We start from the raw sequence: 16786 nt of genomic DNA on the forward strand, positions 1-16786 counted from the left end.
CTCCAATTTAATTAAGTTAAGAGAGGAAAACTGTTAACTGTTTATCTACTTCAAAAAGTCTGAACAACTGATTATTTACTACAAATGGCTGTGTAGGTAAACATATAAAACCTAAAGGGCCTGACGTAGCTATCCTTTCAGAATCGAAACGATGGACCTCGATTATCCTATTTACTGTATGGTTAGTTAGCTTGCTATGCAGTGACATGGAATCGATCGGCCATAGAGGAGGTAAATGAAATGGGTGCGTTTCGTGGTTGCCATGGCTACGTTGCTGCAGTATGCAGGTCGTATACGCATGCAGGTCACGGAAAGGTTCGCATGACGGGATGTTCTGAAATTTGAAAATTTAGCTGACGCCGTAGAAGCCGGCAAAGATTCTTGTATGGTGTAGTTTATGAATTATACAATGATGCCAGTTGCTAAGCCTCTCTTGGAGAGGAATGTCCGTTTAATCTAAGAGCATTTTCCAGCTTACATTCAATATCAGTAAGGCATGCCTGATTTTGTGTGAAGTCCCGAAGCTGACATTAAGCCGAGACTAGGCCTTATACCCTTGGTACATGGCTAAGTAATTAGAAACCTGTTGGTAGGCCTAGGGCATACGACCAGTATTGGTACCGGTTTGGCTACAAATTTAGGTTTCGTAGAACTTTACAGGCGTTACCAACTTGAATTTGTATAGAACCTAGGCTAGGCTAGGAGTGTTAGCATTCTGATCCTATAATCTGTACTCATAACTCCCATAGCTGCCAACTTTTCCTGATGCAAATGCTGGTCATCATAAGCTATGTAATTTGAAAAATGGAGAAGGGAATAAGGGAGTGTTTTTGAAAAGAAAAAAAAACAGATTTTTTAGATCCCCTACATGCAGAAAGGTGACATTTGCACTTGTCATAAATTGCTGTTAAAATGTATATATTTTAATGATAGCTCTTCATAAAGTAACATGTATGTTGTGTGTGAACTTTGTAATATGCCTTTTAAGTTTGTGACCTACTGACCTGCAACTTGGCCAGATACATAATTTTGACTTAGTATGTGGGGTTTGGCAGGTTTGCGGCATCAACTGTGCAATTTGAATTGCAAGCCAAACTGTTAAGAAAATCTACAGAAATATTTTGATACACTCAACTGTGACAGCAGCTAGGGACCATATCTTCAATGGAATATTTATAAGCTTTTTCATGAAAATTTTGTACAGATTACAATGTCCTTGTTTTCTCTCATACTGTAGGTTATCTTTCACTGGCAAATTCTAATAAGAGAAAAGCATAACAAGGATCTACTTATTACAGTATAGAGAGAGTAAGAAACTTTGACAGTGTTCCTTCCCTGGTCAGAGCAAGACTCAGTGATGTCCTTAAAAGTTAGAGAGCCAAGGGTACCTGGTTCTAAAACTACTGATGGCGTATGGGTATGTTCTATTTCTTCTGTACTTCTGTCTCCTACTGGAGTGACAAGGCAGCCTGGACGTTACTCCCACCCTGTTATTTAAATAATTCTTGTCATTCTGTTGTTAACTTTGCAAACCTATTGATTGAATCTGTTTATGAGTCTGTAGTACACAAGGCCCATTCTATCTTTTCTTCAGATTCCATCTTTTGCCCTCTGCTTACTAGTGAATGGTGTTATTAGTTTGCACAGGATCAATTTTCCATACACACTGTACCTCCTATGCCAGCTTTAATTAAAAAAATATATATATATATGATGATGATGGCTTACCGCATTCCTTTATGAAGGAAATCATTTATTTTCCCCATTCTTAAATGTTTAGTTTCAATAACTTTGTGATAGAAAAGATCTATTCCATCACTTTAAGTGTCAATATGAAAAACAATTGTTCTACAGGTATCTACAGTGTGTACATTTGTTCCATTTCATCTGATTTCTTTCCATTTCTGGGATGGTAGCTTCACCCAATTTGCATGCAGTTATTGTTAATCAAGTTTCCCACAAACTCTATAAAATGTAGCTCATTAAACACAAGCAATATATATCTGATTATACAAAACCAATTAGAGAAAGTAGCTCATAAACATTTGTTTTTTCTAAATTGTATATTCCATTGCTTAAATCAGATTTATTTTAATAAGCCAAAGTTTATTTTCTCCTGGATCTGTAACGTCTTTTTACTTGTAAAACTTACAAGGTTCTTCAGGTACTGACTGATAGGTTAGCTACCTGTCTTATTTCAAATAGAGATATTTACTGGTGCTGGGGATAATTACTTCTTGGTTAAAAGCTACAAATTAATGTGTAAATTAATCACAAAATATTGGATTACAAAGGGCACCCCCCCCCCAAAAAAATTAATGACACTCAGGATTTTTTTCATGGACTGAGTATTAACTGTATACATTTTAGATTCTCAAATGAGTATTCATTCCCTCAACAGAGCGTTAACAATATTAAATTGGCTTTTATTATTTTCAGTTCCAAACGAGGGGATGGAAGGATGTACCTTTAGAGAGGGAGACTGCTACAACAACTGGAGCTATGTTGAGCAAAGATACAAAGACAGCAAATCAACCAACACCACCTCCACCTGAGTTCAACAAATTATCGCAGGTACAGTATGCAGGAAGAAATTATCCACTATGGCATCGCAAAATGCAACAAAAAATGGGCATATTGCTATACAATATGGGCATATTGCTATACAATATTGGCAAATTGCTATACAATATGGGCAAAGTGCTATACAATATGGGCAAATTGCTATACAATATGGACAAATTGGCTATACTATATGGGCAAAATGCTATGCAAAATGGGGCAAATTGCTTTACAATAAGAGCAAATTGCTTTACAATATTAGCAAATTGCTGTACAATATGGGCAAATTTCTATACAAGTGCAAACAATTGGGAACCATAGTACTTTTTAAAGAGAATGTTCAGAGCCTTAAAAACTGCTACACAAAATTTGAGTGCTAATTTATTCCATGGTGTAGATACTCCAGATAGTTTTATTGTGAGATAATAAATGTTAAGTGCAGACTGCAACTGCAGAATAATGAAGATGGCTTCTTTTTTTTTTTAATTTGGTTGTGCATTAAATTGTAAGGCTTGGAAATGTTTTGGTACTCATAATTTCATATTTTCGATGCTAAAACTTTTATCACTACAAGATTTTATTTTTATTCTGATGATAGTGTCCATCAGTTGTTGACATGTCACAAAAATGTTTTAATTGAATCTGTCATAAACAGAACACACAGGGCATTGATTAGATTCAAATAGGTCACAATAGACTTTACCAGATATTTCCATTTCTTACAGGACTCCTATTCTGATGCCAATACATTCTCCATGCACGACAACAGAAATTCCTTCCAGGATCATGGAGTTTATTTTGGACATGTAAGTCAAATAATGGAAACTATATTTTGTAGATAAGCTTTGAAAACAAAATGGTATTCACACAACTGCATACTATTCCTTTCCATTACACCAATACACGCAATACTCCCTCCTCCTAACTGGATACCTCTCAATCCAACTAGGAGATCTTTGTGGAATTTACAGAACTATTTCACAGCTCTTGGAAGGCTAGCTACAAATAGTTGAGTCCAATGTGTGGAAAAAACTCAAATGTAATGTGTTACTTTCCCCCAAATTTGCAGAACTTTGAAGTTTTATGCACATAATTTCATAATTCCTGATGTGATTCTGATTGTACTAAAGTAAAACGTTATGATTCCTTTTACCTTTATATTGCTCCTTTCATGATGTTCTAGATATTGTTCCTTTCATGATGTTCTAGATATCGTCCTTTCATGATGTTCTAGTATGGTCTCACCCGCTCATAAGCTTACATATGAAACATTAAATTCATAGTGTACAGTCAAAACCCTCCATTTAGCCTTGGGATTGTAATTTCATCACATTGTACGTACCATGGCATGGCATATTTTGTGTACAATCTGTGGACTATTATTGCTACTTATGAAAAGATCATTCTGACAAAGTGAACAAAATCTTGACAGGTACTAGTTTCATGAGAATTTCAAGGTAGGCTAGAAAGCTCACTGGTGTTGTGTAGGCCTATTGCAGTTTAAAATGGACTCATTATAATATTTTAATATTGCTATGGTGATGTTTATTTTGCTAATATTAATCAATCCTTGAACCACAAGAGCAAATCCACGGAAATATTCACTTCGTTTACATTTATTTCAGGGTCTAGGAAAGAAACTATACCAAGGACGTGAACGGCAGCACAGTTCCAATGATACCATCACATGGAACTCCCCGGAGAGGCATTACTCAACCAGTACGGCAAGCACATACACAGGGGAACCATGCAAAGAACCACCAAAGATGAGAAGGTACCCTCGAGAACACCAGGAAGGAGCAGAAGGACCAAGCAAGCCCTCCACGACCACAACAGAATGGTTCCAACCACCAGACGTGCCCTTCAGGACAGACACCCAGGTCCTGGTGTCCAGCCAAGAACCTCATTTAAAAGCAAATCCTTGGAAATACTCTCAAAAGCCTGCCTTCTGATAACCAAAAGATAATTCCGAAAGACAGTTTATTACCATGACCATGACGATTCACAATTTGCTACTGTACAGTGTACCATATATTAGGGCATTGCCTTAGGGTAGACAACACAAAAATTGTGTGTTGATGTGAAATAAAATTCATGTGACTTCAAAGTGATGCTTACGTATATAGTTCAGTATTTCTCATGCACTTCCATCATCCTTTCGAAAGTACAACGAACACACCTACAGTCTGGCTAACATCTCGCCGGCCAATTTTTTCTTCTTCAAAGTAGTGAATCATTGAACATCTTCCTCTAGGAACTGATACACTGAGTGACAGTACATGAAGAAAAAAACAGTAAACAAAATTATGACTTAAAATCTATTGTGAGTATAATGACCATTGCTAGAATTTCTAGTCTTTACTAATTCTGTTCCTTTAAATGTTATTTCACTTGAGAAAAGGAGTTTTTCCTTTTCTTTCTAAAAGCCAAAGTAAATGTGACCCATTCTCTTTCTGGATCATAGCCATTTTCTCATAAAATTTTGAGAAATAATTTTCATTTACAGTTGTGTGACTTGACAACGGAGAGATTAGCACTTGTACATTGCCTACAATGTTGTTTCTATAATATTGTGATTTTCTGTTAATTTCTGTTTAATTATAGTTTCAAAAAAAAAAGTGTTGTTCTGTCTCAAACTAATAAAGAGACTTCAGGCTTGACTTATACTGTCTTCCCTTCCATATCTTATCTCATTGAAATCTTCCATCAGCAATTTTTCCACTACTCTCTCTAAGTTGCTATTTCCCCCTATCTGCTTACAACTGCTGTCACATGGAGCCTCAATACCTAACGCTGCTTTTTGTATTAAAATATCATCAGTTTTAGTTATAAGGAAAATTTGATTTTCTGTTTTCTTTATGAGTTAACAAAGTGTCGATAGGGCAAGATATTAGGATTGCTTAGTCGATCCTAGAACCATTACAGTTGCTTTCATTACTTGTCAATGTATAAGTAATGGAAATTAATTCCCATCGAGTAAACACGTAACTTGCAAATCAAATTTCAGAGGAAAGGAATGCTGCATGCCGGGACAGTCGTATTATTAAGGTGTACACTAGTCTTGTATCGTCTACCGAGTTCTTTTAAGCTGTCGTTCATGTTTGTTCTCCGCAGAACCACAGCTCATAATCAAGGAAACACGAATAGTCATGTTGAAAGGAGTATTTTCCACCCACCCTTATTAAATGGTCTAGTTTGTGAAGCATATATGCGTAGGAAGTGTGTTCTTTGCAAATGAAGTTTCCGTATCATATACCGTAACAATATTAAAGCCTAACTTTAATAATAAGATGGCATTTGAACCAAGTTCGATGTCTGAAATCAGTTTATCCTAAAAGGTTTACTAAAGTAATAAGCATTGCTGCAAATCTGAGCATTTCACAAATTGCTCAAAACATTTCATATGGCCTTCCTGAATGTTATTCACAAGATGTTTGTAGCAATTTTCAGTGACCACAGATGCCCAGATGGTGGTGTTAAGATTGTGGAAGGGGGGGGGGGGGTGTATCGTCTATCTTAGCAACTGATTCCTTAATCTATCTGGATGTATCGGGCGTAGGAAATGTATATTACATTATTGCCTGAACATCAAACAAAGCCTTCCAGTTACATATGGGTCTTAATTGTTTGGAATCTGAATGTCCTCTTTCAGTTTAAGGAAGTAATTCCAATATTCCAATTGAAATTAAATTCCAATGCCAGGATTATAAGTAAGGATTAAAGTATGCACGAGTGTTCAACAACAAAGGGACAAAGAAAGACAATCCAACCACTTGTTGGAGAAATGTCATCATGCCCTGAATTGATAGGAAGATTTACATTATTAATGCAGTTAGGGTGTCCGACATAACAGGGACAAAAATAAATATTTCTCCCTTCAATCTTGAAAATTATTTTCACTTTCCTTGAGAGAAACAACTATTTTTCCTTTATTTTATTTCTACCATTCTCTTTGTTTCGGGGGGAGGGACAGACAAATTTAATTAGGGAATGAAATTATCATAACCATATTACCTTCAGCCAGTTTTTTCTGACTTCCATAAAAACAAACAAATTGTTGCAGTAACATAATCATAACATAAATACACCCCGGGGTAGTAATTAAGTCTTGCAATTTAATTCCATCGAAGAAGATTCTTTTCTTTAAGTGTGAGGTGTTCATAATATATTATTTTTGTATTTGAATAATAAACCAATATAATTTGGTCATCACCCTATTTCATTTAGTCACTTTTGTCTTGTGTTTTTTTAATAGCATGATGAAAATCAGAAAAAAATGAGAGATTTTGTGCTTAATAGGAAAAACAAGAAAATTTTGTTTTTCTGTTTTTCAAGTTATGTTGATTAGTCACTTTGTTTTGTTTCATTTTATTGTTTTTTCGATGAAAATCAGAAAAGTTGAGAATTTTTGTGCTTGAAAGGAAAACTCATAAGAGTAGTTAACGTGACTTAAACACTCTGTGGCACAAAAATTTCTAGATAATTTTTTTTTTTTGGTGCAACTTTTGGCAGTATTTAAATATCTTTCTGCAACTATTCTTCCTGAAAGGATATTCAGTGAATGAAGTTGCTTACCTAACAAAAACAGCTGAAACTTTTCGGAATGATGATATCATAACCATATCCCCATAGCCACAGGCGTAGGAGCCCAATTTGATTGGGGGGGGGGGGGGGGCTGTAACGACTTGCCCGAAAAATATAACCAACCTTTTTTTGTGCACTCCACGCGCGCTCAACATCTTAATATACGAATCATATAGGCATGAATCGGTTATTACATCGCATGTCAATTACATACAATCATTTGCTGTTTATTACCATTTTTGGGGAAGTTGTTACAATAAAAATGATAATAATAACTTTAACCATTGAAAAACACATTGCAATTTATTTTTCATTCAGTTGGTGCCCGAAAAATTCTCAGCAAATTGCCCGAATTTTCAAAAAAGCATTTGATTGGAGGCGGCCTGCAGCCCCCCCCCCCCAGCCATCCCGCCTCCTACGGCTATGCCCATAGCATTTTGTTTTGCAAAGATATGGATGGTTTAAATTTGATTACATGATGTTAATGCATCTGGCAAGAAGATCGTGAATGACGGCATCACGGCAATCCATGCTGAAATTGCATTTCTTTATAGGAACTATTTAACTCCCTACTTTAACAGTGAAAAATAATATCTATTTCTACAACAACAAAAATTGCATTTGGATGGAATTTTAGCTACAGAGAACTTTGGAAACTAAACCAAGCAAACATTCCAAACGTATTACATTTCGAGGACAAATCGACAAAAAGATGATAATAATAATGCAAAATCTACAATGACGACATCGCAGACCACCTACTGTGATCAACTCTGGAAGAATTGAGGGTTTAGCCAGTCAAAATCGGGGGGGGGGGGGGGAGGTGACCATTCTGGGGCAATTCCCCAAAAATTTCGGTTATACCCCTCCCTATTTTGGACCCTTTGGTGGAAATGCGGCCCCCTGAAACAAAAATTCTGCCTGGTCAAAATAGGTTACATCTAGTCAACGATCTTGAGTTAGGACAAGATTTCTTGGGATTTGAGTTTCAAATAAGAGGATAATATAAGTTGATGATATTTAAGTGGATAATGTTTCACTCTGAATGAGTGTTATATTGTCTGTAAGTGGAATATCCCTTTATGTTCCTCTTTATTCTTGATGAAAACGTGATAAGTCACACATTTTGCTGTCATGGATGCATGGCAAAGTATAATCACTAATGACATTTACAAGACTATGTCAACAGGGTGGGGGAGGGGGATGTAGGTAATTTGTTTGTGTTTGAGTTTGCAACAAGTGACCTTTCTGTAACGATGTTTATCTCAGGAACCTTAATATGCAACTCGAGGAAAAAATGCAGCTAGAGGAATTCTTTTTGATTATATCTTTCTGATTCAATTAAGACAATTCTCTGACCAACTCAAGTATATGTTGTTAAAATTACATGCCCTAGTTAGTGTAAACTGTGACAGAATTGGTTATGCAAGTACGCGGGGAAAAATACACAGTAAAAACACAGTAGTGAAGCTCAATGCTCACTAGCTTTGCTTATGTGAGAAAGCTAACAAGAAAAGGAGTTGACAGCTGCTTCTATTTTAATGGTGTTAATATAAAGTTAGTCATTTTTGTAACATCAGTCGGTCTGTTTGCATAATCTTCTGGTAAACTGTACAGCTGGAACAATGTTGCCACCACCCATTGAACTTGTTCTTGCAACTGGTAATTTCATCTGCACGAAAAACACGATATGGATCTCAGAGTTTTGTAGGGGGCCTGGCAGATATTTGGGAGACCTAGGTCACAGGGGCACTGGTTGGCACATGACTAAATGCCTGTTTGATGGTCTAAACATATGTATGTCAATGGTCAAACTGGCCTAAATTGTGCGAAAGGTTTATCGCGCATTCCTCTTACACTGTAAGTCCGATCATGTTCCAACTTGGTGTGTAGACACCTGACCATGACAATTTGTGCCTGCATGATTGGTGACATCATAGTTCAAAGGTCAATACCACAAAAACTGTTTTATTGCCATTTATACCTGCTCGTCTGTATGGAAAGTCTTTTATAATCCAACACAGTATCTAATTGCATGTAAAAAAGATAAGAACATTACAAATAAATCTGAAAGCAAATACATTTGTTAACCCCTCAGTTGAATTTATCGAGGGTAGCCCCCTTCAGATCCCACTATCAATTCTTGGAAGGAATCATCCAGTGTCACACTTAAACTAGTTAACACGTCCTTGAAGAAACCAGAACAGGAAGGAAGAGAATGACATCACTAAATGGCAATATGCATGCCACTTGAAGATGTCCGAAAACACACTAGCAAACAATATGTATGGTACATTAGGAGGGAAATCCTTAAAGGGCAAAGAAATTACTGTAAAAGTGCCAGAAATTTGTATTAGTATCAGAAGAGCTTTCACATACACATGTATTGAAGGGGGGGGGGGGGCTGGATTTAGCAATGAGGCCACATGGGAACCAGGCCATCACAATTGGAGGGCGCAAACTATAAAAATAAAGGAAACGTTGAACTATTGGAAATATTTCACATTCAAGTATCTTTAAGTGATGTCTCCAGTGTTGATGTCGATTACAGATATTGTACAGGTTCAGTAAACCTCTGGATTCAGGATAATTACTTGGCAGCATGGAGAGACTTTTATGAAATGCATCCAGTCCAAGTCTTCATATTATAAAAAATAAATGTCTGCATGATGAATCTGGATCAGTAACTAAATTATAGGGATATGTCTTGATTTGATCAATTGCATAATACTTATATTTGATAAGTAATTGGTCGATTTTTTGTGAAATTATCATAAACCAAAGATCATGAGAAAAAAATATCCAAGGTATTCTGCTGGCTGAAAATTATTGTTTAATTTCAAGAGTTTTCGCTAAAAATCTTCTGCATAAGTTCTAGGACAAAACTACATCCTTTGTTGCATTTTGTTTGGCAAATATATGAATTTGTCAAGAATGATGATATTTTGTGAATTCCATTCTGGCAACAACAGAGCCAAAGATGTTGTCATGACAACTGAGCTGTCGAATGCATTTGTTTTTTATGTACAATATTTAAACGATTCATCTACAGAGGAAAATATTTCTACAACAAAAAGAAATTGTGCACTAAGTGATGAAATTCTACAACTATGTAAACATTCCAAACATATTAAAAATATAAAATCATTAAGAGGACTACCACAGGAAAGTAAAGTTTTTGAAGAACACCAGCCCTCAGATGACATCATATTACCATCTACTGTCATCTACTTTCTTGTGTAAGGGAGGGTTTAGCCAATCAAAATAGCTTTACATTCAATCAACCATATCTCCAGGTTTTTGACTAAGAGTTTGGAATATTTTTCTCTTTAAGGTATCATCAAAATGTGTTTCATCGTCACCAAAAGATTCCTTGAATATATCAATGGTATGGTTAATCATTTCTTTAAGTAAAAGGTTACATATGATATTACCAGTACATCTGTATGTTAATAGTAGTGTTAAATTCATCTCTCCATAATGTGTGTCACATTTTTGGCTATCAATATGTAAAAGGTCATTTGGCAGTTCTGAGAGGAAAATATACTTTCAATTTTTCGTTGGAAATACTTGAGTTGTTGGCTTATAGACTTTGTATGTCATACATCGCCCGTCAGAATTTTAACTCATGTTTTATTCAAACGGAAATGTTTTTTGTCGAAAAATCTTTAACCTGGCACACCTGTGAAAGTATCAATCGGGCCTCTAGCTGAGGTATGAGCAGATCTCATTCCAAACAGGATGATGTACCAAGACCATGAGAGCGTAACATTCATGCGAGCCTCCATGGGTCAGAAAACACGGATGAGTTCAATGGTTTCAAGTTTCACTCAGATACGCATGAGATATTGATAAAAAAAATTGTCCTGCGTTACTCTGACATTGATCATCGGAGGAAATTAAAATGCCAAAATACAGAGAAAATTTCCTGGAAATGCAATATATAGTTTAATTTTCACTGCAGTATACAGCTATCAGTATATAGCTATATATATAGCTATAAATATAGCTATATATATAGCTATCAGTATATAGCTATCATACTTTCCTGCATTAAAGATGCACTTGCATTGCAGCATCACCTTAATTGGCATCAGAATTATAAGCTATTAATTATCCAATACATGTACTAACCTTGAGCTAAGTACTTGGGCGATAATTGCAAACAATGAAAAATATACTATGACAATGGAGAAAGTCCACAGAGGAACGACTGTAATTTGTTTCTCAAGGAATCCACCATCGGACAGCATTAAAAATGGAGAATGCTACTTTAAAAAAATTTATTACATCAAGTTGTAACTGTAAAATTCACACTTGACTAAATATGCAATACTGCTCCAATACCCCATCCCGCCCACCCCATCCCGCCCACCCCATCCCATCCCGCCCACCCCATCCCATCCCGCCCACCCCATCCCATCCCCTCAAGTGTTGAAATTCTGGTACAAAATTCAAAATTAGAAAACTAAATACCTTTTGAGGTGAAAAAAAAAACAGTTGAAATTTTGAGATGAAATGGTCCATGGTTTTGAGATATGAAGGGAAAGCTTTTGTAACAGGAGTTGAAATTGTAATATACAAATTCAAAACTATAAGATAAGTCTTTGATAAAGAACACAGTTGAAATTTCCAATGATACATTGTGCCACCATAAAAACTATAGAAAACTAAATTCCCCCAGGGAAGATACCCCACCAGTTTTCTGTACTCCCACCCCTAATTAACTTGTGATAGGTTCCTACATAATTGGTTATAATATTTCTCCGCATTCTCCACCTCCCTCCCCCCCCCCCCCCCCACCCAGCCTTAGCCATTCTGGGAAGCAAATCGACATCTCATGAAATGTTTATTTCAAGTTACACTTAAATCAGGCTTGGTCGACACATTAGACCTCAATGTGTACATGCCTATATACTTTGATCCACGGAGTCACATGAAGAACATACAGATTCGATGGACATCTTCTGAGATTTATCACCAAACACAAAGACATAAAACATGTCAGCTCATGGCTTTAAATAAAAGGCTTGCCTCTGCTTCTCGGGAGTATAATGAGCTTGGCTTAAATGTACTGTAACCCTGCTCAAATTCACACATAATAAAGACAAGTTGCTCAACAAACGTGTCCAAGTCTCTCCTATCTGAGTCATTCATCATGAGGACCGAAGGAGGAAGGTATATATCCATAAAAGGCAGAGAATATAGTGAAACTAAAAATCAGCAATTGTGGGGACTCTAGTACAAAAAGTGGCAGCACCATGGCAGCCAAGGCAATCTAGGGTAACTAGGGATAACGCATATTTCTTTTTTTTTGGAGGGGGGGGGGGCAAAAAATGTAACACTGATATGGGGGAGGAGTCTAATGAGAGGGTTTCCTCTTCCCTTTGGGAATTTTTCTACAAGTAAAGTGACTAAGATGTGAAATGGTGCTATCATATGGTGCTATCAAATATTTAATGTTACATTAATGCATTGCATTGGAAGCTGTTTATAATACAAACCATTAATAGCACTTCTTCTATATATTATGGATAAGTAGTAGACCTGATTAGGTGGAAACTAGGGGACAAGGGGAAATCTGGGGGAAACTGCCCCCCCCCCCACACCCACAACCCCGAAGCGCTTCCACTGAGTACAAGATAATTTGTATTAACCTGTTATATTGTACACAGAGCTACAACCAGCTGCCAACATAATATACTATATACAGTTAAATTTGTTTTATGTACAAAATAAGTACGATTGCTCTTGGTCATCTAAAATTATTACCATGTTAATGAATTTTGATTACAAATATTTCAATATCTCATCAAATGAATATGTGATTGCAGTCTATTCTAAAATAAATTTATCGATGTACACTTGCACTTTTGTTATCACTTTTGGCCATCAGATACAGAGGCACAAATATCCTGCACAATTTGACATTTATCTTGACTGAGTCAAACTTGTATCAGATGAAACGTTTTAAGAGTTTAGACTTGAATAGAATTAAACATTCTTCACAATTGCAACTCAATGAGTGCTGTTTCATTACAATGCAATTTTACAGTATTCAAATTACCATTGTGATATTAATTGCATGTGTACAACTTTGATTATAAACACAGATATAGCTACACTGCCATCTACAGTACTATCACAAATAAGTCTTCAATATTAAGCCTGGTTCATTTTGTTTATCTCACCAAATTAAAGATACTGTAGAAGCGAGAATTTTTGTCCTTTCAGGGTAGAATTAAACAGGAAAGTCTATACATAAAGGATGAGCTTGGATTTTTAGACGTTAATACCCAAATGACTTTATCGCTGCGCAACAGTGACTTAAATTAACCCAAGATTATATCCGTAACGCCAGAAAGGAATCCCACCAAATATTAATAACTGATAAATAATCCGATTACAAAACCAACCTGAGATAGTAACCAAGGGATACAAAAAGGTATTAAATACGTCTTTATTGAGTTAGTATTTATTTTGTTTGACACTGCTGATGAATATGCATGATTGCAAGTGATGAGCTACCATTAGCAAACCTGACATTCATACCAATCACCGAGTAATTTTCTTTAGTGAATAAGTAATGATGTCGTTTGCCACATCCTGAGAAATTTAATGCCAACAGGGTTCTCAATATTACATATTCAAATACCCACAAGAACACCACTCATTTAGTGTAACAAAACGAGAAACAGTTCACTTCCATTTCGACCCACTCCCCCCCCCCCCACCCCAACCCCTTCGTCTATTCTTCTTTATTTTATAAAATGGAAATTAATGTATTGATGGACTTGAAGCAGCATGAACTATTCATGGCATAATTCAGCTTTAAAGAAATATATATCTCATGGGGAGGCATAGCTAACTATGTTAAGACAAATTAAATAGTCAAATATTAGCAATTAACTTTCTCAAATATGTAAAGGGAACTACTGGCTAAGCTTTCTCAAATTATCATAATACTTTGGCAGCTTTCAGGTGAGGTATAAGAGACACTCAACCAATTGTTGTTTATGATTTTAAATGACTTTTTAAATGACTATTTATTGTACTTCTAAAAAGAAAATCTTGAATGATATAAAACAGCACAAAATGACATTTAAGGAGCAGCTAAGAAAGTACTTTCAAAAACTTCTTGCAATTTTTATCCTGCAAAAAATTTGCCTAGGCCAATACAGATGGGTGTGAAGACTCGCGCACAAAGAAACGTCTCATGCAGGTAATCTGACCTAGTTTCGAATGAGGTGTAACAGAAGTGTTAGACACCACCATCGATCCCATACTGCGGACATCCAAACTGAAAGTACAAATTGTCAAAGTAAGATCCATGATTTGTTACAGCTACCCCTGCTGTGTTCATGCTTAACAAGCCCTGTTGCACTATCACAGCCAATGTCTATTTATATATAGCTGCTACTTTAAACACAACAGGATCTCCTTCAATCTTCCAACCCAACTAGTTGGTACCTAAGCCATGATTGCTTGAGAGATATGTTTTTCTTCAAAATTCAAAAGTATTTATGAGCACAACCTTGCATTTAGACTTATTATGGACAGCTAATTTTATAGTCTAAATATGCATCAGACTGCACTGCTTGATGTGTTTTAAGTTTGCATTTTGTTTTCTTTCTGAGAGATGACCGACAGACCCCCTTACATATCCGAATCCAATTCAACGACCCCATAGCCACACCCCTCTTCTGTAAAACTGTTGATCCCCCTACAGCCCATCCGTAAAGGTTCATGCCCCTGAAAAATTCCAATGGGTGATTTTGGAATCCCCCCACACCCCTCCCTCTTTTCTCCTTTGAAAACCTCCACACACATCATTGTTTAATTATTCAAAAAGGATAGTTGACATGAACTTTAAACAAATTTGTAATCTATAACTTCAAATTTGACCACAGGACCTCATGGGAATTTGTTTTAAGAAAACAGTAATTACTTGAAAGTTGATCCACCTGTAGCCTGTCTCTTCAGTGATGTGAATGATAGAGAAAGGATAACAGAGCAAAATTATACCACAAAAAAAACAAATCCATTTATTACTTGCCCTTGCTAGAAAATTGCCAAAAGGGATCACATATACTGACTATAACGTCCTTGGGCTGGAGTATTGTATAAAATATTTAGAGACTCTTCGAGTGAGGAAAGTAAAGCTCAAATGAAGCACATTAGTTGAGTGACTTTGCAAGGATGAGTACAGAAGATTTTCAAGTGTGAAAACGTATGACATAGTTCTTATCTGTAATATTCAGAGAAGGCTGAAACTCTAAAATACACAAAGTGCAATGGTAGCTGTGTCAAAAAATCATTAAAATGTTAACCTTTCATCAATTTAGTTCCTCTAGCTCTTCATCTCTTCGTCTTGTATCTCACATATCCCTTCATTTCCCTCACCTCCTCCCCCCCCCCCCCCCCCGTCCAAACCTTGCTCTCCATTTCTTCTTTCCTCTTACATCTCTTTTGTTTTACTCTCTCAGTGATCAATTTTATATCTGAGTTAAATGATAGGATTTCCTTATCATTCTTATTCTGCATAAATTTTCTTGTTGATTAACTATTTGTTTTCCATTTGATTACCCATTGTTCAAAAAGTACTTGGATATAAAAGCTTAGGGCAAGGGAGGGGGGGGGAGTGGTGGTGCCCTTCTTAAACTGATCTAATGCTCAACCAAAGTGCCCATCCATCAGGAAGAAGTCACTATACACAAGATCTTGGCCAAATGGACGACAGACCAGATCTACAAAAGATCTTAGATTGAATAATGGTTCAATAGCATAATGCTTCAGTACTTGGTTATACACTAGACCTGGCATTTCAAAAGGTCGTTCCCTCGGTTCAGAGAAACCCTCAGTTACTATGAGTAAATAATGTTAACTCCGACATCAAAACTTTGAAAGGTTAAAAAATACTAGCAATAGTATCACTTCTCCCACAATATGGACAATATATGTTTTGGACTGTATTTCAAGACATATCTTGTCCATGTAAACAAACTATGTCAACAAACTATGCAATCAAACTATGTTAACAAATGTGTGAACAAACTACATCCATCTGTATGGGTCTTGCTATTATGTGCACAATATAGACAAGATATGTTTTGAAGTTGTATTTAAGACATAAATATAATCAAACTACATCCATCTGTATGGGCCTTGCTATAATGTTCATATGACAGTCCGCTCGTGTCAGCGGCAGGCACAGGATTTTAAAAGGTGGGGTGGACAAATTTTAAATTACTCCCCAACTGATTAAGGAAGAGCCAGAGGCAAAACATGGGTTTTTATAAAGGAGAGGGTGTGGCTATGGGTACATTGAAGCGGACTCCCATGGGGTGGGAATGGGGGGGGGGTTAAACATCAAATGGTGCATCCTGAGGCATAGTTAGGTTGTGCTAACACTATTGGATGTATGTGTGTGGTTTAGAATTGGAGTGTACACCAAGTGGTCCAATTCTTCCCTGACTAAATGTAAAAAATTACCCGACTGAAGATGGAAGTTGGGGAAGCCATGTACCCTGCCTCCCCCTCCTCCTTCACACACCTTTACTACCTCTTGTTACCCAGTCAAATGATTCAAGGACACTATTTAAACTGCTGCTGCTGCAGATTACTAACATTGCACCTAATG

At 36.4% G+C, this 16786-nt stretch overlaps 1 protein-coding gene across 2 annotated transcripts; it reads left to right on the forward strand.

Moving 5' to 3' along the window:
• Positions 1 to 231: 231 nt before the first annotated feature.
• LOC139967679 (uncharacterized) lies at positions 232 to 4673 on the forward strand. 2 transcript variants are annotated; one of them, XM_071971679.1, is made up of 5 exons: positions 232 to 383; positions 1238 to 1417; positions 2440 to 2574; positions 3288 to 3368; positions 4188 to 4673. In XM_071971679.1, the coding sequence occupies exons 2-5, from the start codon at positions 1358 to 1360 to the stop codon at positions 4512 to 4514; spliced, it is 603 nt and encodes a 200-aa protein (XP_071827780.1). In that variant the 5' UTR covers positions 232 to 383; positions 1238 to 1357; the 3' UTR covers positions 4515 to 4673. The 2 variants fall into 2 exon arrangements, with proteins under 2 accessions (XP_071827780.1, XP_071827779.1); XM_071971678.1 differs by having other exon boundaries at positions 289 to 559.
• Positions 4674 to 16786: the final 12113 nt, after the last annotated feature.

Source organism: Apostichopus japonicus, chromosome 5, assembly GCF_037975245.1.
Source record: "Apostichopus japonicus isolate 1M-3 chromosome 5, ASM3797524v1, whole genome shotgun sequence".
Taxonomy (NCBI): domain Eukaryota; kingdom Metazoa; phylum Echinodermata; class Holothuroidea; order Aspidochirotida; family Stichopodidae; genus Apostichopus; species Apostichopus japonicus.